A 23,027-nucleotide genomic window follows, 5' to 3' on the forward strand; every position below is an offset into this window, starting at 1 on the left:
TTTCCCTTCTGTTAGGGCTCCAGTGTCTGAAATTCCCTCACAGACGCTGACCCATAACTCTTTAAAAGAAAATAATCCCAAGTGTGGGGCTGGAGCTCCCTCAGCTCTGGCTTTTGGCCACCTGACTGTGCAGTCTGGGCCTGGAAACCACCAGGAATGAACATAAAAGGTCTGATTCAAAACATAGATGGGATACGAGGCAGCATGACCCACAGATCGTGGGGCTGCTTTCCCTTCCTGGTGCGGGGGGGCAGGAGCCCAGGGCCAGGGAAGGTGGTTCCTGAAATGCTGTGGGGGAAATGGCTCCTGGAGAGGCTGGAGACGGGCGGGAGGGCATCGCCGTGTGCCGACCTGGGGCGGAAATTATCAGGGGAGCAAAGAATGAGCAGGATATCACGTGCTGCCCGAGTGTGCTCGGGGCTGGGGGAGAACAAAGCGCAGGGAAGCCCTGCTCCGCTGCCGCTCCCACCCCGCATCCGTTGGCTGCTGGGGACAGGGAGCACTGGGGCAGGAGCTGGGCTGCGGCTGCCCCTCTGGCCTCTGGGGAAGCTGGAAGGCTCTGCGTGCCTCAGTTTCCCTCAGCTGAGATGTGCTGGGTGCAGCAGGATGGTCTCCCAAGTGTTGGTCTGCCAGGGGTGGACTTGGAGGGCTGGGCTCCTGTGCTTGGTGGATGTTTGAGAGGGGCTGGCCAAGAAGATGGAGCCTGTGGGGGAAGGAGGGGACTCCCACCCTGTGTGAAAGCTTTGTTCCCCCAAGCGTGGATAGCCAGGTCCCACAGGTGGGTGTTGTGCACCCATGACAGCCCCAAGGGACTGGGTCAGCACCCTGCACCTTCTCCAGCTCCAGTTCCTCCTGGAGAGCAGCAGCGTTTTGCCAGGATGCTCTGGACACAGGGTGGTGGGCCTGGGTGGGATTCAGTGTCGGGCAGGGACTGGGAGCTGGGCATCCCCAAGGAGCAGCTCCCCTGCCCGTGGACCGGTCCTTCCTCTGTGCTGAGCTTGAGCATCTTTTCCCCTCTTAGACCCTCCCCCATCTCCCCTGTGCACCTTCGAGCACAAGAAGCCCTTTTTGTTGTTATTAACAGCTATTGAGAGCCATTAAAAAGTTTTACAGGGCTTGGCCAAGCATCAGGGCTCACTGTGTGCTCATTTCCTGAGCCCAGGCACTTGCAGGGGGGTGGGTTTGCCTGTGTAACCCACAGGTAATGAGGCTGTGGCAGTGAGGGGCTCCTGGTGGGTGTCAGGGCAGCCTGGAGAGGGGCAGAGGAAGGTGGTGAGAGAGGAGGCAGGGCCAGGGGGGGCAGGGAGGGGTGGGGGCTGCCTCACTGCTCAGCTCACTCAAAACGCAGGAAGGGCTGAACTGAGAGCAAAAGCAGAGTTGATGAATGCTGGGGGAGATGGTGTGTGTGTGTTTGTGTGCCTCAGGAGGCCTCCCAGTGTGCTCCCAGCTCCTGCTGGACCCTCTGTGTGTTCCAGCGCCTGTTCAGCTTCCTGACATGCTCCAGCCAGTTCCCACACAGGCACCCCTGCAAAGAGGATCCCTGCCTGACCTCCCCTCAGGCAGCTCCAGTGGGAGTCTGGGATGGAGGCAGGGCACAGCTTCCTCTTGGAACCTGGTTTTTGGAGCTGCTGGATGGTACCCACCCAGCCTGGATGTTGGACTGGACCCATGTGAAGAGAGTCCCATGGGGGCAGGCTTGTGTGGAGCCAATGTCACAGAATCCTAGAATGAGTTGGGAGGGACCTTTAAATGTCATCTAGTCCAGCCCTCCCAATGAGCAGAGGGAAGGAGCTCCCTGGTTTGAGGGGCTGAGCTGAGCCCTGCCTCTTTGTGGGGGGCCAAGGGGAACCCCAGGATACCCCACTGCCAGCACGGGCTTCCTGCTGTGCTGGGAGCTGCATGTGAGGTGCTGCACAACCCCTGAACAAACAAGCATCCGTGGCCGTCGGTGAGTGTGCCCAGGCTGTGGCTGGCAGCCCTGTTGGCCACTGTGCCTCACTCTGAGCTTTGCAGTGAAAATCCAGGGTTGTTTTTGAGAATGGAGGAAGCAGCAGCAGTCGGGAGCTCGCCGAGGAGGCGGGTGAGGTGTGAGGGAGCCCTGGGTTCCTGTTTGCTGGTGTCTGTTCTGCCCCAGCCCGGCAGGCGTGGGCGGGCTGTGGTGGGAGCTCTGAGAGTGGCTGTTCCTGCACAGCTCCTTAAAAACTGTCCTTTCCCATGCGTCCTGGCACAGGATCCCTGGCACAAAGCTTCCAGCCCAGCCCCAGCAGAGGGGAAGCTCTGTGACTCAGCTGGTCACAGCCCCTGGACCCGCAGGGACCCTCCTGGCAAGCAGCTGCCTGAGGACAATGTCCTCTTTTCACTTCCTAGGAAATGGCAGGCCTGGCCTGGTTTGCTCTGACGTTTACATGTGTTCTCTGCTCCTGAGGACTCTGGAGTGGGGCAGTGGCAGCCTGGCCCTGAGCCCTGTGGCTGGTGCCCCTGAAGGTCTCCCTTCTGCCAGTAGCCCTGTGGGGACGTTCTCCTCAAGTGACTTGTCACTGGCTCCAACCTGGAGACACTCATCAAGCATTTCACGTGTTGCTGTGGCCTGACATTTATTTATTTATGGCAGCACTGCAGATGGGGGGCACCCTGCCATGGTCCTGACCCCCAGCATCCCCCCCCTTGGTTGGCAGCACCCTTCATCATAGTGGGAGTTACCTGTAATGCAGGGAAGGTGTTGGAGGGGCTCTGCAGAGCTGAGGGCAGGAACCCGTAGCCCTCAACCCCCTGTTGTCCTCTACATCCCCATCTAGAATCTTAGAATCATAGAATGTGTTGGGTTGGAAGGGACCTCAAAAGGTCATCTAGTCCAACCCCTACAATCAGCAGGGACATCTCACACTAGACCAGGTTGCTCAGAGCCCCATCAAGCCTGACCTTGAATGTCTCCAGGGATGGGGCCTCCACCACCTTCCTGGGCAACCCATTCCAGTGATCCACCACCCTCATATTCAAGAACTTTTTCCTAATGTCCACCCTAACCCTACCCTTTTCTGGCTTGACACCATCCCCCCCTTGTCCTGTTGTTACACACCCTGTGGACAGCTCTTCCCCAGCCTTCTCACAGGCCCCTTCAGGCACTGGGAGGTGCTCTAAGGTCCCCCCGGAGTTTTCTTCAGACTGAACAACCCCAACTCCCTCAGCCTGTCTTCATAAGAGGGGTGTTCCAGCCCTGGGATCGTTTTTGTGGCCCTGATGCTGATCATGATCCTCATGCTGATTTTCTCCCTCTCCTTTCCACAGCTGGGAGACCGAGGAGCCGTGCTGGGAGGACCCTCTCCACAGGATGTTCTCTCCACCAAAGAGCTCCCTGTAACAGGCGACGATGACAATCCCGGCAGGACCTTGGAAAGCACTAACATTTCAGTAGCCCAGCACCTGTGGGTGGCCACTTCTCCCTCCTTCTCTGCACCCTGCCCTCCCACCACTCACCGTGATGGTGTATTAACCAAGAAGAACCCTGCTTCTTTTCTCCTCACCCCTCAACTTTCGGCAGCTCTGGGATTTGTATGGCAGCAGCGTAACCGTGGAGAGGCCGGGGTATCACAAACTTATGGATTTTGATAAGAGAGGAGGGAAAGGGGAGCTGGAGGAAGGTAAAAGGATGTCCAAGACAGGTGGAGGAAGGAGCAGTCATGGAAGCCGGAGTGCTGGAACCAACTCGGGAGTCTTAATGGTGGGTCCCAACTTCCGGGTCGGCAAGAAGATTGGATGCGGCAATTTTGGGGAGCTCCGTCTAGGTGAGAAGGGTTAACTTCTGTCCTCGCTGTCACTGCTCGTGCTGGGACTGCCCTGGCACCTGCCTCCTGCAGCAGGGGGAGCTGACACACTCCTGGGACCACCAGCTGAGGGTGTTTACTGGCCTTACGGTGTTGAAGCATCTCGTGTTGCACGTGGCCTTTCCTTCCTTCGCAGGGTTTCCCTCTCCTCAGCCCCTACATGCTGTGCTTGACCTTCCAAAGGCCACCACAGCCTGCAGGACAGTTCAGTCCTGTCAGCAGTGGTGGTGGCCCCCACACAAGTCTGGCTGTGCCCCCCAGCCCTGGAACATTTGGGAATGTCTCTTGAGCTCTGTGCTCCCCAGATCTCTTCCCACTTGTGCCCTCCCAGCGTGCCACGAGCCTCACCAGAGCATTTGCAAAGCAAGGGGGGCCCTGGGGGTGTTGGCTCTGGTGGGGCCAACATTTGGAGAAGAGAGTATTTTATCCTGGGTAAACTTTCTGGATGTTGATACTGATTGTTTCAGAGACTTTCCTAAAATTTTATGCAGAGAAGAGAGAAAGGGCTGAATGAAACCCAAGCACCTTCTGTGGTCACTTTCCACTCTGAACCAAGTTTCTCGGGGAAGAGTTCAAGCAAACTCTTGTTTAGAGGTTGGGTCAGTTGTTCCTCTCCCAAGGTCCTGGCTTGCCCCAGGAGGCTTTCATCAAGCTGTTAACTCTCTGGCTGGTGTTGGGCAGCTGGGAGAGGCCTGGCAGTGCCAGGCCCTGCTGTGCCAGCACTGCAGTCTGGGTGTCTCCAGGAATGTGTGTTGGACGTGTTGATGGAGCCTGTGCCAGGCAGAGAGTTGGCCTTGGCTGTGAGTGCTTTGGGAAAGGGCTTGGTGCCCTAGGAAGAGGGAAGAGAGTGGGTGCCTGGGGAAGGCTGGGATCCTGTGACAGCCGTGGGCCTTGTTGCTCTGTGATATTTTAAGCAGCCCCTGTTCAAACCAAGCTCTTGAGTTCAAACCTGCAGACAGTGTGGCTGCTGGGCAGGCTGTTTGTGTGCCCCTGTCCTGCCTTTTTGAGCAGGAGGTGGGAGGCAGTTGGGATGTGCTGCCCGCAGCCCCGGCACCCTTGCACAGGGTGGGGTGAGTGTCCCTGTGTCCCCACCTCGCTGTGCCACCCCTGTCTGTGGGCAGTTAATATCAGCTCTTCCCAGCAGGACAGACAGGCTGGTGCCAGGCTGAGCCCTCCTGTCCCTGAGCTCCCTGATCAGTTGGCTGCTTAATTGCAGAGCCTGGGAGAAGGATCTGTTTAAAATCCAGCCAAGTGGTTCCCACATTCAGCAGCAGAGGGTCTGTCACTCCCAGTGTCATGGAGCTCTGATCCTTCCTCCCATCCCAGGTTTTGTGGAAGGGGAAATAGGGATTTTTCCACTCTCTCTTCACTGCCCAGGTGGGTCTGGACAGCCTCTGGGAATGCTGGTGCCTCCCTGCAGGGCTGACTGGGAGGGGTGGATGGAGGGCTCTGAGCTGTGCAGAGCCTACCTGTGTCCTTCTACTTCCTCTTCCCTGCTAAGAGTGAACATCCCACAGCAGGTACATGTTTCTGGGTAAGCTGTTTTCCAAGATCCTGCTCTGGGTAGAACTCTGAAACAACTGGGGCTGTGCCTGTTGATTTGTCTGGTGTCTTCAGCTCTTAGGGTCAGCATGACCCTTGAGGGGGAGCCTTAACCTCCCCCCTTACTTTTCAGGGACAGCAGTGAGGTGGACATGAGTCTCACAGATCTGAGGAGCATCTGTGAAACTAGCAGTCTGGGTCACTCAGAGCAGAGCTGCTGCAGGGGCCTGGGAGCCCTTGGGCTCAGTTTGCTGGTGGCTGAAGAGACAAGCAGTGAGCACTTGCTCTGGAGCTGTGCAGCAGTTGATTCTCACTGTGAGAGTTTGTCCTTGCCACCAGTGAGAGAAGCTTCTAGTCCTTTCACGTGCTTTTCCAGCCCTGTCACACCCTCTCCTGCCCAGCCATAACATGGTAAAGGCCTGAGCAGCACTGGAAGCCACAGCTATGTGGCTTTTCTCCTAGAATTGCATCCGTCTTCCTTAGGTGTGCCTCTGAGCTGCCTCAGGGCTCAGGAATGCTTTCAGGACTTCACAGAAAATAGAGATTCCTCCAGCTGCAGATGAATGGCAAGGGACCAGAGGGATTCCTCTGTGAAGTGGTGGCAGGAGCAGGGACTCTATCCAGCTGTTGCTGAACACTCAGTTCTCCCCTGGGAATGGTGTGTTCAGTCCTCCAGACAGGCTGTTTGTGGAGGCCAAAGTGTAGCTCAGTGTTTTAAGAGCACCCAAATCTGTTTTGGACTTTCTCCTTTCAGAAAAAAAAAGGCAGGAGATCTTGCAAAAACATGCTAGGAGGTGAGTGCTCCAGCTCCCAGTGGTGGGGGATGGAGGAAGATGAAGTTGTCTTCCTGAAACAGGTGACACTGCCCAGGTTCACCACCATGCTGAGAGGCAGGTGCCCTTCTGTCCTTCTGGGTGCCTCAGGGTGGGGACAAGTGTCCTCCCAGGTACAGAGGTAAAATAAAGAAAAGGGCATAAAGCATTTGTGGGAAGCCAGAAAGGGAATGACTTGGGCAGGAGTTCCTGGCTGCTGGAGCCATGCTTGGATCCCACCTTCCATGGTCGTGCTGGGCTTGGCATCCTGGGCAATGCACAAACATGGTGCCAGTCCCAGTTCCTGGCACTGCTGACTGGTTCCTCGCTGTGTGGGCAGGACTGGAGAGCTGGGGTGGGTGCTGGTGGGGCTGCCCCAGCCCTCTGGTGCTTGAGTGGAGCTGCAGGGGGGTTAGTGAGGGGCAGGTTTAGGTCGTGGGTCCTGTTACCTCCTGGTCACCCCATCCTGGTGCTTCACCCCGGGCTGGGCAGGTGCCTTGGGCAGCACATCCAAAGAGCCCACAGCCATGGGCACATGCTGGGCCACCTCCTCCTGGAGCTTTGCAAAGGCAGCCCTGGACAGCCTCCTTAGCTCCCCCCTGCCCTGCCTGGGCAGCATCCGTGCCCATCTGCTGCCTGCAGCCAGCCCACCCCTGTGCTAGGGCTGGATGCTGCCCACTGAAACAGCAGGGAGGAGGAAGCTGGTGGCAGAGGGGGTGGCCAGAGTGTGGCTGGTGGCTCGTGTGCCCTGCCACCAGGAGCCTGCAGCCCAGGTGGCCAGGGTTGGTCAGAGCAGGTCCCTTTTAGCAGCTCCTTGGTGGTGCTTTGGGAGGGTGGGCTGGGAGAGGGGACAGGAGGAAAACCCAGAAACCTGGATATTCACCAAAAAGGTCAAAAATGAGCATGAAGCACCTGGGGGGTGTGCAAACACCAACCTGAGGAGTGGCTGAGGGAGCTGGGGGTTCAGCCTGGAGACAAGGAGGCTGAGGGGAGACGTTCTGGCTCTGCAGCTGCCTGAGAGGAGGTTGGAGCCAGGGGGTTGGTCTCTTCTTCCAAGGAACAAGTGACAGGACAAGAGGAAACAACCTCAAGTTGTGCCAAGGGAGGTTTAGATTGGATATTGGAAACAATTTCTTCCCCTAAAGGGTTGCTGGACCCTGACCCAGGCTGCCCAGGGCAGGGGTGGAGTCCCCATCCCTGGGGGGGTTTCAAAGCCCTGTAGATGTGGTGCTGAGGGACACGGGGCAGTGGTGGCCTTGGCAGGGCTGGGTTAACAGTTGGACTTGACAATCTTAAGGGCCTGTTCCAACCAAAATGATTCTTTTCTATTCTAAGCCTTCCCCCGAAGCTCTGCCCGGTGCTGGGCTGCCTGGGAGCCACGTTTTGGAGCCAGGAGCTGCATTTGTCCTGTCGGGCACAGACAGACAGACTGGGCAGGGCCTGGCCTGGAGCTCCCCTGGGGCTGCTTGGACTGGTTCCCTGCCAGGAGGGGCTGGCAGAGGTGGTGGCACAGGAGAGGAGGCCATCAGAGGGAGGCCATCCCAGCTGCCCCACGGGGCAGGCTCAGCCCAGGAGTGTGGGCAGGGATGGGGACCCAGCAGAGCCTGTTCTTCCTGCCATAAGCTTCTGTCCATTAGATGTTCTGCTGCTTTCCTGTGCTCGCCCCTCTCCCTCAGCCTGGTGCCATCACTTCTGACTGGAACACAACTGCTGGTTTCCTTCTAAGTTAAAAGCTGGAAATTAACTTATTTTATAAAGTGAAACTAGGGTTTTGGAGGGAGGAAAACGCTGTGGGGGGGTGGGTGTTTGTGTCGTGTATGAGCCAGCAGCAGGTCACTGCCACAGCTGGGCTGGGGCTGTGTCCCAGCTGAATGGTCACATGTGAGTGCTGGGGACATTGTCCAGCTGTGGCTGTCACCTCTGGCCTCCTGGGGAGTTGCTTCTTGGAGTCCACAAAAGGTGCCTGCAGGAAATTCAGGTGGGATCAGCAGACTGCAGGGGTCACCCTCTCTCCTCTGCTCCCTGGAGACCTCTGTACACGTGCAGCTGTGGTGAAGGGCTTGGCCACCTCTGGCAGCTGCTGGTGGCTGTGGTGGGGCTGGAGGTGGCTCATGGTGTCTTCAGAGGAGGCCATGGGAGAGCCCACACAGTCCCTCTTCCTTTGCTGAGAGCTCTTGCTGGTTTTTCCTCTTGGTCTTTCAGAACCTCCTCTAGAGGAAGGTCAGACTCTACAATAATTTAGGTTTTTTGGTGGTATGAAAGCCCAGTGCTCCAAGGAGCTGTCCTTGCTGGGGCTGATGCAGGTGGGAGACCAGGGCTGCGTGGCCTGGGCCTGGAGAAGCCAGATGCCCAGTGCAGGTGCCTGGGTGTGACTCAGGGCTGTGGTGCTTGGAGGTTCCCAGCATGGCCAGGACTGTGTCCCATGCTGGGCCACGACTGAGAGGCTGGTGCAGGGACCCACTTGGATGGGGACCTGGCTGGGGGCCAGCACGGGGCCCAGCTCCTCCTCAGGCCACCATGATGTGCGGGAGCAGGTGCTGCCCCCCCAGCCAAATCCTCCTCTGGGAGAGGGACGGGTGGGCTGTTAGTGCAGGGCTAAGAGGAAGCCATGTCTGGCTTCTAAATGCCAAGCAGAGCCTGGGGCTGGCTGCCACCTCTGCTGGTGGCTTTGGCTCTGCTCTGCTGGGACACACCGTGTCCTGCAGGTGCTGGCAGCTGGATCCGGAGGTGCCGCCAAGCGCAGAGCTGGGCAAAGGCCTCTCTGCAAATGCAAATATTTGCTTTCTGCTGCCTGTCTTGCTGCTTTTCTCTCTTTTACATTTCTGTCTGTGGCTCCTGCAGTGCTGCCCCCCTGAGTCCTCCCCCAGGGCAGTCCGTGGACTCCCAACACATTTTAGGTGCTAAAGTCACCACCATGAGGGCGGCTGCAGGATCCAGGAGCAGGAGCTGGGAGTTCCCTGGTGTAGGCCAGGTCCTCCCAAGGGGAAGACTCCTCATCCCTGCCACTTTGCTCTTTTGCTTGTTCCTTCCTTTTCCCTTGTTTTTTTATTCCTGGTTCTGCTCTTCACACTTATTTTTTGAACAGGGAAGAGGAAGAGGGTGGTGGTGGTTCAGCAGCAGCAGTGGTTGTGCTCTCTCTGCTCCCCCATCTTTTCCACCAGCTTTGTCAAAGCTCTCTGAGCATCACAGGAGGGGATGAACCATGGGAGTGTCAAACAATTTGGACTCATTTCTTGGGCTGGGAGAGGGCTGAGCATTTTTGTGGGTAGCTTTCTGTGCCAGCGAGACACAGGGGGCCAGCCTGGTGGGAACAGGACAGATGCCACGTAACAGGGACAGGGGTGGACCTCTCCAAGCACAGCCCTGCTGGGAATGCTCCTGCTTCCTTCCCTTCTGTCTCCCTGCTGTGCTGTGTTGTTTTTGCAGTGCCCCTCTGGCAGGGTGGCAGGTATCCTGCCCTGCTTGGTTTTTCTTCCCCCCACCCCCAGCCTAACATCAGGGAAAATGGGAATTTTCTGGCTCTTGGAACTGCCCTGAAGGCAACAGTGATTTTTTTTTGGCCTGAACTGTGTGGCCCCAAGACTGGAGCCCACCTTAGCTGGGGAGCACGTGGGGACCCTGTCTGGGCTCTCCCTGTTCCTGCGTCCCAGCACATGGGGCTGTTTTGCTCGCCCTTGAGATTACTTGCAAAACACAGAGGTCCTGGAGCATGGAAGACAAGCTGCCTGCACAGGCTTCTCCTCCCTTAAGTCTTTGGTAGGAGGTTCACAGCAGGGCTGAGGGAGCTGCACGGGGCTCCATCGGGATTTTGATTCTTCCCTGTCCCAATCAAGGTTGATAGAACCAGAGGAAATGGCCTCAAGTTGCACCAGGGGAGGTTTAGATTGGATATTAGGAACTGTTTCTTCCCCAAAAGGGTTGTCAGGCCCTGGCCCAGGCTGCCCAGGGCAGGGGTGGAGTCCCCATCCCTGGAGGGGTTTCCAAGCCCTGTAGATGTGGTGCTGAGGGACACGGGGCAGTGGTGGCCTTGGCAGGGCTGGGGGAACAGTTGAACTTGATGATCTCCAAGGTCCTTTCCAACCAAAATCATTCCATGATTCTATTTTATGATTCTATTCCATTCTGTTCCAAGTTCCCAGTTCACTGAGGGTTCCCTTGAGCCCTGACATGGCTCTGGAGGATGTCCCACCTCCTCCCCAGGAAATATCGGTCCATGATGGTCCCGAAACCCTGGGTCTGGCATCTGTTCATTAGCCAGACATTTCTCCCTCCCTAATCACCTACTTCCTAATTGCTGTGAAGGGAGTTGGTTTTGCAGAGACAAAGTGGCTTGTTGGGGGTCCCCTGGGACAGGAGAGGCAGGAGGACTGAGCCCCTCCTGGGCTGCAGAGCCTGTCCCTGGGAGGAGCAGCTCCATTAATATCTCCCATTCATCCCTCTGCTCGTAATCCTGCCACCAGCTCTGGCGCTCAGCAGCTGGCTCTGATGTCACCCAGTGAGGATTTATTGCTGCTTCAGGTGGAGAGCAGCCGTTGGAGCAGATGAAATCTTATGCCAGGAGGAGCTCATTCCCTGAGCAAATTGCTTGGAGAAAATCTGAGGAGACAGATGCAGCCCCATCAGATCCGCGCGTGCCGGGCGGTGGGATCGTGTGTCTGCTGGCTCTGGGAGGGGACCTGCTGGCTCTGGGAAGGGACCTGCTGCCTTAACTCCCATCTCCCCACTGTCCTGCCTGGCTCTGGCAGAAGGGACACTGGGATATTTCTGCAAACCTCTTTAATCTTTGCCTTTATGGACCCAGGGCGGAGGGTGTACTGACACTTCCCAGGTGTAACACCTTCCTTACGCCCTCCTGGCTCGCTGGGGTGAGCAGGGTGATGTGCAGACACTCTTAGTTCAACCTTTTAGTGTAGTTATGGGGGTGTGAACTCCTGTGGGGGTGCTGAGCTGTCTAGGAAGTCATTTGGGGTGGCACAGCTGCCCTCTCAGCTCTCCTGGGTGCGTCTGGCCCTCCCCGCAGCACATCTCTGTCCTCAGCTCCTCCTCCTCCAGCCTGGGCCGTGCTGGGGGTCTGCTCCTGCCTCCCCCTGCACCAGGTGGCTGGGAGCATCCCCAGGGAGGAGGGTGAGCCACACACGTGTGCACACACACACACATGGGTGGTATCCCCAGGCGTGAGCCCAGCCCTGGGGAAGGGATTTCCCCTGCCCATGGTGTCCTTGCAGCTGCGATGCCTCAAGCTGCCCCAGTGCTCCTGGGGGTCCTTCCTCTGTGCCACCCTCTGCGTGGTCCTGTGGTCCCATCCCCCAGCTCTGAGCAGCTCCCCCTGAGCAGGGTGGCCCCACTGCATGCAGGGATGTGGCTGAGAGAAGCAGCAAGTCCCAGCCTTGGCTGGTCACATCCCAGCAGGCCTGGACTGGGACACTGTTCCCTCCCAGCAGCCTTGGCTCCAGCCCCCCAACAGCCTGCAGGTCCCAGGGGAACCCACGTAATTCACCTGGGGATAATTAACAGGCATGTTGGGACTCCCCACTGTGGGTTCCTGCTCATGCCTCCAGGCCTGGTTATATGTTGTAGGAGCCACCAAACCCGTTTGGGATGTTCTGCAGCCCAGGAGCCATTGGGGGTGTAATGTGGGGGTTAATGCAAAGGCTCAGTTGCTTTCAATTGCCTTTTTCATCTCTCTCCCTGCAGGAAAGAACCTCTACACAAACGAATACGTAGCTATCAAATTGGTGAGTCCCTCCGTGGTCAGGGCAGGGATGTTGGAGCCACATGGGAAGGAGATTGTTCGTCCTCCCCAGGCTGTTGGGGAGGGTAGAGCTGAGCAGGTTGCAGTGGGTGACAAGTGGGTTGCAGTGGGTGACAGCTGGGTGGCTGCACAAGAGCTGAGCTCACAGCACAGTCCCTGCAGCTGGAGTGAGCTGGGCCCAGGGACAGGGGAGCTGGGTCTTCACTTCTTTAGGACCTCAGTGCCAGCAGCAGAGGGACCTCCAGGAGAGGATTGTCCCCACTGACACCTGCTCCTGCTAATGTCTGCCCCAGCACCCAGCTCTCTCTGGGTGGATCTGGCTCCCATAAGGGCTGCTTTTCTCTTGTTGTTCCTTGAGGCTTCATCTCCAATTGATACCAGTTTTTCTCAGCCTCAAATGCTTTTAGTCCAGCTGCTGCCAGCATGTGAAGGATGTGTCTGATGCCCAGACCCCTTGAACATCCTGCTCCCTGCAGCAGCCTTAACTGTTCTCCTTCTCTCCTCCAAGGAACCCATCAAATCCCGGGCCCCTCAGCTGCACCTGGAGTATCGGTTCTACAAGCAGCTCGGCAATGCAGGTACAGGGAACTGGCCTCCCAGGAGGCCTGGCTGGGAAAGGGGGAAGGGGAAAAGGGAGAGGGAGGCTTCCTGAAAGTGTGACACTGCAAATTCACTCCCTGGCATGGGTGACTCCTGCCCATCTGCTCAGCTGGGAGAGGCCAACTTTACACAGAGCCACGACTTAATCTTTGATCCCTTTTTATTTGGATCTTTCCCCCACCTCCCCCGCAGCAGTCAGGGATGCAGATGGAGCTGCCTTTTCCACCCTCCTGCCAAGAGCAGAGCCAGGCTGTCTGCAGCATGGAGGGAGGGCAGTGCAGAGACATCCCCCCATCTGCAGCCCCCCATCCCAGCTCAGCAGTGACATGGCTGTGACAGCATGGCCATGTGTGTCCCCTCAGGGACATGGTGTGAACTTTGGGGTTGTCGTCCTGGTCTGGGGTGGGAGTTGGACTTGGTGATCCAGGCTGTCTAAGGAGGTGGTTGAGCCACCATCCCTGGAGACATCAAAAAAGATGTGGTGCCAGGGGACAGGGTTTAGTGGTGAACATGGCAGAGTTAGGGTAGTGGTTGTACTCGATGATCTTGAAGGTTTTTTCCAACCAGAGTGATTCTGTGATGTGCTGCTCAGCCCTGTCCCCACCCTTGACAGCCCCTGCTCCATCTCTTGCAGAAGGAATTCCTCAGGTTTACTACTTTGGCCCCTGTGGGAAGTACAATGCCATGGTGTTGGAGCTGCTGGGACCCAGCCTGGAAGATCTTTTTGATCTGTGTGATCGGACCTTCACGCTCAAGACCGTCCTGATGATCGCGATCCAGCTGGTGGGTGTGGAACCTCTGCCCATGGCTCTGCTGGGTTCATCCAGGCCTGCCTGGCACAGATTGCCCCAGGGGAGCAGGGTGGGCACAGGGTGGGCTACGTGGGGACCCCAGAGGGAAGGGGAAGGGAAGGAGGGGGGAGCCAGTGCCCAGCAGGAGATCCTGCCTGCTGGCACATCCCAGGCCACCTCCCCACACACCTCACCCTCTCCCTGCTGTAGCAGGGCCCTCCCTTACCCCCACGCAGCCCCTTTCTGAGTGTCTCTCACCTTGTATCCAAGATGTGGCCAGACTGAGGTTGTCTCCTGGGACTGGACAACCTGTTGTGCCCGTCCTTTTGACCCCAGGGTGACACACAACCTGAGGGGGGCAGGATTGCTGGGGGGGGGCAGGGGGGTGAGGCAATCTGAGCAGAGGAGGAGGGTGCAGGGGGTCTGGTGTGTCTCCCTCACAGTGCTGATGTCCTCTCCTGCCCCCAGATCACACGGATGGAGTATGTCCACACCAAAAGCCTCATCTACAGAGACGTCAAGCCAGAGAACTTCCTGGTGGGGCGGCCGGGCAGCAAGCGGCAGCACACCATCCACATCATCGATTTTGGCCTGGCCAAAGAGTATATTGACCCAGAGACCAAAAAACACATCCCCTACCGAGAGCACAAGAGCCTGACAGGGACAGCACGTTACATGAGCATCAACACCCACCTCGGGAAAGGTGTGTGCAGCCAGCCCTGCCTCCCAGCCCAAGGGGAGAGGGAAGGGAACTGCCAGAGGTGGGGCTGGGGACAAACTGCCTCTTCTGCTCTTCAGCCTGGGATGTGGGCAAGGAGCTGGGGATGCTGCAGGGTCTGGCAGGGACTGGGAAGGGGGATGCTGCAGGGTCTGGCAGGGACTGGGAAGGTGGCTGCAGGGTCTGGCAGGGACTGGGAAGGTGGCTGCAGGGGAAATGAGCCCATGTCTCTTTTTTTCCTTCATGCAGAACAAAGCCGCAGGGATGACCTGGAAGCATTAGGGCACATGTTTATGTACTTCCTCCGTGGGAGCCTTCCGTGGCAAGGCCTGAAGGTATCTGCCAGCTCCTGCTGTCCCTGGGCATGGCTGTCCTGGGGGGCTGGGTCTGCTCTGCCACTGGCAGCAGCCGGGTGTGTGGGGGAAGCTTTTTCTTCCTGGGTCAGTGCCCCACCAGATGGAGGGGCCGTTGCTCTGAGGTCTGTGCCAGGCCCGTGCTGTGCAGGGCGGCTGGAGATGTCCCTGTGTGTCCCTCCTGCTTTGCAGCTATCCCAGCTGCTCTCACAGTGGCTGTCCTGGAACTGCACTCCTCAGTGCTTGTCCTATGGACCTGCTCTGGGTGAGGGGACTCCCTGGGAATGAGATCTCCTCCCTGGAGAAGGGAGACCAAGGAACCCTTTGTGGTCTGACAGCACCCAGTGCCTTCCCCCCTTCCCACCTGGCCATCCTGCTGACCTGCCCCTTGTCTCTGCCAGGCCGACACGCTAAAGGAGAGGTACCAGAAGATTGGTGACACCAAAAGAGCCACTCCAGTGGAGGTGCTCTGTGAGAACTTCCCAGGTGAGGGCCTGTCCCTGTCCCCAGAGCCCCCTGGCCTGGCAGCCTGCCCCCTGCCCCAGCTGAGCCCGCTCTGTCCCCGCAGAGGAGATGGCCACGTACCTGCGCTACGTGCGGCGGCTGGATTTCTTTGAGAAGCCCGACTATGACTACCTGAGGAAGCTCTTCACAGACTTGTTCGAGAGGAACGGTTACGTGTTCGACTACGAATACGACTGGGCAGGGAAGCCACTGGTGAGGAGCAAGGGGGCAGGGGCTGGCAGAGGGTGCTGGGCCCCAGGGCGCCCAGGGGGCAGCGTGGTTGGGGGGTCAGGATGGTCTGTGGCTGCAGCCCAGGAGATCATAGCCATCCCCAAGAGATCAGCTCCACCAGTCCTCAGCAGGCACAGCTCCAAGCCTGAGGTAGAGCTGGGACACAGGAATTTGGGGCTCCTGGGAACCCAGCAGTCAAGTTGTCACCTCCCTTTCTGCCCTGAGCACCCTCCAGGACTCAGTGCAGCCACACAGCAGGCGTGGCTGTTGGGGCAGGGGTAGGGGCTGGGATCAAGCCCCTGTTCTGGGGTGGTTTGTATGTTTGTCCCAGGGTTGGCTCTGGGGGCACGGGGTGGCAGGAGGGTGACTGTGCTGCTGCTGATGTTGTCCTTGTGTCCCCAGCCCACCCCCATCGGCACGATGCACAGCGAGGTGCAGGTGCAGCCCCCGAGCAGAGACAAAGCACAGCCACACACCAAACACCAGGTGAGCAGCAGCCCTGCCAGGCACAGCTCCAGCAGCTGTGCCACAGCCCCGCAGGGCCTGGGCCTTCCTTTCATCCCCAGTGGGTGGGAGGGCTTCCTCTCCGAGTCTGTGGCTAGTGGGGGCACCAGGGCAGTGTCCCTGGGGCTGGGTGGCTTGGCAGAAGGAGGACAAAGCAGCCATGGGAGGCTCTGCCACGGCAGGGAAGTGCCAGGCCTGGCTGGCTGATGAGCTGCAGGGTTCAGCACCAGGCATGGTCCAGGCTGAGCCACCCCGTGCTGCGTGGCCCCTGGGAGTTATTTCCTGCTGTTTGTGGTGCCTCTTTCATCGATGGGATGGGGACACTGGAGAAGGGAGGGGGCTGCCTGGGCCTCCATGGGTATCCGTGGGCAGTGTGTGGCTCCGTGCTGGAAAGAGGGGCTGGCTCTGCCCTGGGAACCAGCAGGACATGTGGGGCTGAACTGGAACCAGCCCAGGGCAGGGATAGGCAGGGCTGTGCAGGCAGCTCCTGCCTGGCTCACCCTGGGGGAAAGGGCTGGGCTGCCCAGCCCTTCTCCAGTGCTGGGGCCTGGTGCAGGAAGGACAGCTCTGGGACTGCTGCCGTCAGGAGCACAAGGTCGGGCGTTTCCCCAGCAGTCCTGGACAGACCCTCAACCTCTTGCCTTCAGCCTGCACGGGGAGCAGAGCAAATGGGCTAGAGCTGGGGGTGCAGCACCCTGTCCTCCCTCACCCATGGAGGTGCCCCTCGCTGCTCCAGGACGAGCCTGGGGAGCTGGGACAGCCCTGGCTCTCACTGGCAGCTCTTCCTTAGGGAGGGGGCGACATCTTCACAGCCCCCCCTGGCTGATGCCCGGGAACTTGCTCACAGTAAGGGCTGCTTTCTGCCTCCAGCGTGGGAGAAGCGCCGTGGATCAACATCCCTTCTTGAGAGCCGTGGGCAAGGCAAAGCGTTCAACTCCCACAGCCTGGGAGCAGTTTCCAGCCTGGGGCTCTGCAGGGACCCCCAGCGCCACGGGGCTGTGCCGTGCTCACCGTGAGGAGGGTTTGGCAGGGAGGAGCCCGTGTCCCCGGGGAGCAGCGCAGCTCACTTCGCCGCCGTCTCAGCCGGCTGGGAAGCGCTGCCCTCGGCCGGCAGCCTCTGCCCCCGCAGCGAGCGGCTCCGCCCGCCCCGCACGCAGCCCTGGGCGGGACCGGGGACCCTCCGCGCCTGGGGAGACGTGCCCAGAGCCCCGCTCCGCGCCGGGCTGTGTGTGTGTCCGTGGCACGGAGGGTGCAGCCCCGCGGTGCCGCCGCAGGGACCGGGACAGTGCCCTTCACAGTCACAAACTCGAGCTGCTCCGGTCATGTTTTTTGCTTTTGCATGTCTTATTTTCTCGACTCCCTTTGCCACTTCTTCTCCCTGCCCCTGCCCCTTCCACCTCTCCCTTCTCTTCCCCATTCCTCCTCTTTTTTTCTTTTGTTTCTTTTCATCCTGTTCCTCCTGCCTGTCGCGAGCAGCCGCCCGAGGGGACGGAGTTGTGGGATCCTCAGGCCGGGGGGCAGCCTGCCGAGGAGCCTGTGGGAGCTCACCTGGCAGCCGGCAGGCTCGGGGGGTCCGTCCAGGTACATGCAACCACGCGCCGAGGGCAGGGGCGGGCACGGGGGGTGACAGAGCCAACCTGCCCCACACCACCTGCCTGTGCCAGGCCCAGCCCTGCTCCCCTTGCACAGGCGCAGGGTCTGGCCCCGGCTGCCACACCCGGAGCTGGGGGCTGTGCTGCCCTGCCCGTGGTGGGGGGTGCTCACAGCTCACAGACCAGGCTGCTGCTGCTTCCCGGGGGCTGCCAGGCTCCCTTGGTGCTGCTGGTGGGACTCAGCAGGCAGAGGTGGGCAAAGCACTGACTGCCAGGCAGGGGGTGGGCATCAGGATCTGCCCCCAGTGCTGCCAGTCCCAGCAGTGCCGGACAACGTGGCCTCATCCCACCCGGGGACTTCCCTGTGCCTCCTTTGGCCGGAGTGACGGCTTCCAGCCCTGCCCTCCTCTCTCTCCCTGGGGCTCCTCAGCCCTGGCTCCCTGTGCTCACTGCCCTGCGCCCCTCGGGCCGGGGGGCTCAGCCCAGGGGGGTGGCCGGGCACCACAAACCCCCCCGGGCTGGGCCTGCGCCGCTTCCTCCGTCTCTGCTTCCGTCCCCGCCGCTGCCGCTTCTTCCTGCTGCTCCGCCGGGAATCTCTGCTGGTGCTGGGCCCTGGGCCAGGCCGTGGGGCTCACGCTCTGCCCTGCTCCTCCTGCACCACCTCCCCTCCCTGCTGCTGCTCCCTGCTCTCGCTCTGCCAACCTCCCCCGTCCTGTGCCCGGCGCTGCGGGGGTCTCGGTGGCGCTCGGGGGGTCTCTGGGCCTGTTTCTGGGACTGCAGCTGGAGGCTGCCCGGCGGGCTGGGCACTGCCTGCCGGATGGCAGCTCCTCCACGAGCCTGGGGAAGGCCAAGCCTCCTCAGAGGGATGAGCAGCTTGGCCATCCTTGGGCCTGTGCATCCCCGGGGAGCTCCTGGCTTTGCCTGGGGGCAGCAGGCACAAGAAGGGGTCCAGGCAAGCCCCAGTTGCCTGTGCCAGCCCCATCGTTGCTTTGGTGGCTTGGATCTCCTCGCGGCCCTGGCACCCTGCGCAGCCCTGCAGGGTGGGCACTGGGCTGGGTCCTGCAGGGTCTGGCCGTGCTGGGGAGCAGGAGCTGTGGCCACTCGCTGGGCCATGGTTGAGGTCTCCTCGGAGCTGACAGCTTCATGGGGCTGTCTCCCAGACCCATTGCGGCTGGCTGCCAGTAATCCCCTCATCCCGGGGGGTCTGCAGGGGTTCCCAGGAGCCAAGATCCTCCTGGAGACACCGAGGGAACCAGACCACCCTGTATGATGGGGCTGTCTGGGAGCGCTCAGCACCGAGGCTGAGCACTGGCTGTCGGGGCAAGGGCACCATCCTGCATGGGGACCTCGGTGCTCCCAGCTCGTGCAGGGCCAGGGGAGCTGTGTCACCTCCTGGGGCTGTTCTGAGATGCAGCTGCCGTGGGGTGGGGGACAAGGCCAAGGACCTGCCCATGCCCCACGGGCCGCCCCACGCTGACCCTCTTCTCTCCCCAGGTGATGAGCTCTACCAACGGAGAGCTGAACACAGACGACCCGACGGCAGGACATTCAAACGCCCCCATCACAGCCCCCACCGAGGTGGAGGTGACAGACGATACAAAGTAAGGACCAGGCCCCTCTGCCTCCCTCTCCCCAGGGCCAAAGGGGACTCTGGTTCCAGCAGCTGCCCTGCCCCACCTTGCCCAGTCCCCTCCTGGGAGGAGCAGCCCAGCTTCAGAGCGAGGAACTCCCGCTCTCCCTTGGGACCCCACCAAGGGGGGTCCCTCCAGGGCCACCACCCCCCTGTCCCCTTCCCGCCTCACCCTGCCCGGCCCCAGGGCTCACACCTTCTCCCAGAAGCCAGCGCAGAGGGTTGTCCGTGGATCCAGGGCCGTTCCTTCTCCAGGAGCCCCTGCCTGGCTGCGACTCCAGCCGCTGGTGTTGGCTGCGGCTGCCGCTGCATCCCGTGCCCCGTGTCACTTGCTCTGGTTGGGGTCACTGTGGCCATCACTTTGCTCCCACCTCAGCCTCTGCCAGCTGCCAGGAACCCTTCCCAGAGCTGAGGGGCTTCTAGTCCCCCTGCACCCCCTCTGCCCTGGCTGCGGGGCTGCTGAGCCCATCCCTGGAATGGCCTTCCCAGGTGGAGTCACCTCCCCTGGAGGCGTTCAGGGACAGGCTGGACGTGACACTTAGTGCGGCGTCAGCTCAGAGGCTGAACTTGCTGCTCAGATCTTTCCCACCCTGGGTGATCCTGTGTGTCCCACCCCCTGATGCCGACGCCTCCTTTCCCTCCCCAGGTGCTGCTGTTTCTTCAAGAGAAGGAAGAGGAAAACCACCAAGCGTCGCAAGTGAGCAGCTGCGGGGCGGGCTGGAGCCTCTTTGCCTCCCACCGCGGCTCCTTTCCCTCCCACCGCGGCTGGATCCTGTGCCCTGCGGAGCTGCCGGCGCCGGCCCCTCGCTTCAAGGTGGGCCCGGGGGGGGGCTGGGGGGGGGGCTGAGCCGGCCGGGCCCCCCCCAGGCGCAGGCGGGGAGCGGGGCCTCCCCAAACTGCTTGTCCCTCCCTCCGCCGCTCGCCCGGCGCGGGGGCCGGTTCCTCGAACCTGAGCTCCCCCCACACACCCCCACACACACACACACACACCCCGCGACTTCGCTGAAGTTCCCGCGTCCGTCGGCAAAGGAAAACAAACAAACAAAAACAAACAAAGCGGAAAAAAAAAAAAAAACCACAACAAAAGGCAAGGGAAAAAAAAAAAGAAAAGAAAGAAAAGGAGAAAAAAAACCAACCCAACCCCACAACAACAAAGCAGGAAGAAAAGAATCGAAGGGAAACGAATCCACAGCCTCACTTGCTTTTGAGTCTATAACTAGTTTGGAAATGGGGATCAACTCTACAGACTGAACCCTCGCTGGCAGAAGAAGACAATGTCGGGAGCAGTGGCTGAGGAGGAGGAGGATTTCATTTGGGTTTTTCTTTTTTGTTTTTCTTTTTTTTTTTTCTTTTTCCTTTTTTTTTTTTTTTTCCTGTTGCTTCTTTGTCTCTTTAAGTTAATTTAAAGTGAGTCTCGGTGCCGAGTGCTGAGTCGTCCGTCTGTGACCGTCACCCTCAGTGTTACTGAATTCTGCTCTTCCTTTAGGGTCCCCACCCCCTCCCCCCCCCCATCCCCACCGGGTCCCCTCCTCATCCTTCAGGCTCCAGAGCGGGGCCAGGGAGGGAGGGAACAAGTTTACAGTTCATTTTCGATGCACTTTTGCCAGCAATACAGGGCAATACCATGGGTGGTTGTGCCAGGAGCAGGTCTGGGAGTCCCAGGAGCTGGGGGGGTAGGGGGGGGGAGGGTGACAGGGACAACCTGTCCCTGGAGCTGCCACTGCCAGGGCCACCTGGCTCAAGGGACCAGTGCAGGGAGGAACAGCAGAGCAGCCTGGTGGCCTGAGCTGGGGGAGCTCCAGGGGTTCACTGCACCGTCGCCGTGGGGCAGTGGTTTGTGTTTTGGTTTCTTTTGTCGGCCTCTTTGGGGTTTTTTCAGCCCATTTTCTGCCTGTTGAGACCCGCCCCCCCCCCCATCCAAACACCCCGGGGCTGTTCCCGGGGCAGGTGGCACCACGGGCCAGATGGGCAAGGGGCATCAGGGTGGTCTGGAGCTGCTGGTCTGGTGTGTGTCCCCCCCCGTCCTGGAGTCTGGGACAGGGGGACACGGGAGGGTTTTTTTTTGTAACTTACACACAAACCGCAGAGACACACAGACCCCCCCACACACACCCACCCCTCACACCCCCCGGGCACTGCAGCTTCCCCTGTCACCGACCCCCTGCGCTGTTGTGTGTATCGATCATCACACTTTGGGGGGGGGAGGGGACACACTTACCTTCATCAAAACCCTGTTGTTCTGCCCCCAGAGAGGGGCTGAGGCTTTTTTTGAGGGTGGGGGGGGGAGGTTGGGAGGGGTGGGTGGGACCATCTGTGGCTGCTTCAAAACGTTTGTCCAAACTGACCATCTCTGGAGGTGGGGGGAGGTGGGGGCTGGAGGCCCCGAATCACGGGGTGGGGGCTGCACCAGCCTGGGAGGGGGGGGGGACAGGGTCACCCTGTCCTTAATTCGGGATTGACCCCGACTTTGGCTGCAAGGATTGGCAGGGCAGGCCCCCCCCACCTCGCCAAGTGGCCGATGTGCAACCTTTGGCCTCGCTTGTCTCCTCTCCGAGCCAAACCCAGTTTTAGGGTGGTTGTTTTAAAAAAATATTTAAAAAAAAAAAAAAAAAAAAAGGCCTTAAATTTTCCCTGGAAGCTGAACCCTCCTCGAGAGCATCATCGGCTCAGCCCAAACCCAAGCAGAGCCCGAAGAGGAGCCGCGGAGGGGACGGGATGTGGCCGCGGGGTCCTTGCCCAGCTCCTCCCAGCCCCGAGGGGTCAGCCCAGGACGGGGCCGCAGCCCCCGGGACCCTCTTGCCCTTCCAGCCGGGAACCCAAGTGCTGAGATTGTTCCCATGGGCGTTTGTTCCGTTGCGAGTTGAGTTACTGCTTTCAAACCCAGTGTACAGAAATGGCATTTCAGTTTCTCTGATGCTTCCTGGAAGCCATAGGATTTAGGGGCTTTTTTGTTTGTTCGTTTTTGGGGTTTTTTTTTTGTTCGTTTTGGGTTTTTTTTTTCGTTTTTTTTTTAATAATAAAAACAATTGAAAAAAAGAAAATTAAAAAAAAAATCTTTAAAACCCTAACGTGTTGTTCTGTGTTTGATTGCACAGCCCTGAGGGTCGGGGTGTTGGGACTGGTTACCCCCCCCCCCCCCCCCCCCCCCCCCCCCCCCCCCCCCCCTCTTTTCTACCGAGGCAGGTCCCTGGGTGGGAGCTGCCCCAGCCCCTCCGTGGTCACCCCTCGCCCATGGCCCTGTCCCCTCGTTGCTTTTCCATGTGAAGCAGCAGGAAGGGCTGGGGAAGGTCAGGGGAGCAGCAGTGAGGCTGATGGCTCCGGGCAGCTCCCTGCCCAGCCTGGACCTTCTCAACGTCCTGGTGGATGTTCCCAAAAAAGCCAAAGAATGGGTGAGAAGAGCAGCTCCCAGCAGAGCAACCCAGGGCCCAGAGGAGCTCCGGGCTGAAGCTCCAGGGCTGGGAAGGAAGGAGCAGGAGGAGCCTTCGGCCTCAGGGCTGAGGAGGATCAGGACGGAGGTGAGATCCAGCCATGGGACCTTGTGCAGCCCTGAGAGCAGCGTTGATGCCCATGAGGGTGAGAGCAGAGGAGCAGGGCTGAGGGTCCTGTTGCCTCCGGTTCCTCCAGCACCAGAACCTGCAGCCCAGCCAAGGGCATCACCTGCAGGAGGCTCCGGTGCTGCTCCTCACCCCGGTGCTTTGTTGCTGATGGTGGGGCAGGCAGACCCCGACCCTCCTTCCCACTCCAGCCTCACTGGGAGCTGCCTTCCCATCCTGCCAGCAGGCAGGGCACAGGAGCAGCCCTTTCCATTGCCCTCACAGCAGTCCCTGCTTCCAAAGACCAGGACCCATCCCTGCAAAGGCCAGGGCAGCTTTTGGTGCATGTTTGTCAAAAACCTTCAATCATGATTAAAGAAATTCAGTCATGAGAGGCTAAATCCACCACACACAGGGACAGGGTAACACCCACTTGGCCTCCCCTTCCTGCTCTCCTGCCCCACAGAAACACAGGTTCCACCATAACTTCATTTTCCCAAAGGTTTTGGGCTTTCCACACAGGGATCTGTCATTTCCTCAGGATTCCTGGGGATCCCAGCTCATCCACAGCACCCAGGGGAAGGCCCAGGACCTGGTGCCCTCGGCTGAGTGGGAAGGCCCAGGAACCCATCTCCACCTTCCCT

General features: G+C 59.6%; 1 protein-coding gene across 3 annotated transcripts in view; it reads left to right on the forward strand.

Annotated features, from left to right (window-relative positions):
• CSNK1G2 (casein kinase 1 gamma 2) overlaps window positions 1–20,274 on the forward strand; it is a 46,849-nt gene extending 26,575 nt beyond the window's left edge. For 2 of the 3 annotated variants that reach the window (XM_051639669.1, XM_051639668.1), the window contains 12 exons: window positions 3,286–3,782; window positions 11,870–11,910; window positions 12,436–12,505; window positions 13,162–13,310; window positions 13,787–14,021; window positions 14,286–14,371; window positions 14,791–14,875; window positions 14,958–15,106; window positions 15,527–15,610; window positions 17,105–17,209; window positions 18,715–18,821; window positions 19,497–20,274. In XM_051639669.1, coding sequence (XP_051495629.1) covers window positions 3,596–3,782; window positions 11,870–11,910; window positions 12,436–12,505; window positions 13,162–13,310; window positions 13,787–14,021; window positions 14,286–14,371; window positions 14,791–14,875; window positions 14,958–15,106; window positions 15,527–15,610; window positions 17,105–17,209; window positions 18,715–18,821; window positions 19,497–19,551 — 1,353 coding nt within the window. In that variant the 5' untranslated portion in view covers window positions 3,286–3,595 and the 3' untranslated portion in view covers window positions 19,552–20,274. The remainder of the gene's footprint in view (window positions 1–3,285; window positions 3,783–11,869; window positions 11,911–12,435; window positions 12,506–13,161; window positions 13,311–13,786; window positions 14,022–14,285; window positions 14,372–14,790; window positions 14,876–14,957; window positions 15,107–15,526; window positions 15,611–17,104; window positions 17,210–18,714; window positions 18,822–19,496) is intronic. The other variant, XM_051639670.1, reaches the window with a different exon arrangement.
• Window positions 20,275–23,027: the final 2,753 nt, after the last annotated feature.

The sequence above is a fragment of the Apus apus genome, chromosome 24 (genome assembly GCF_020740795.1).
Source record: "Apus apus isolate bApuApu2 chromosome 24, bApuApu2.pri.cur, whole genome shotgun sequence".
NCBI classification, from domain to species: domain Eukaryota; kingdom Metazoa; phylum Chordata; class Aves; order Apodiformes; family Apodidae; genus Apus; species Apus apus.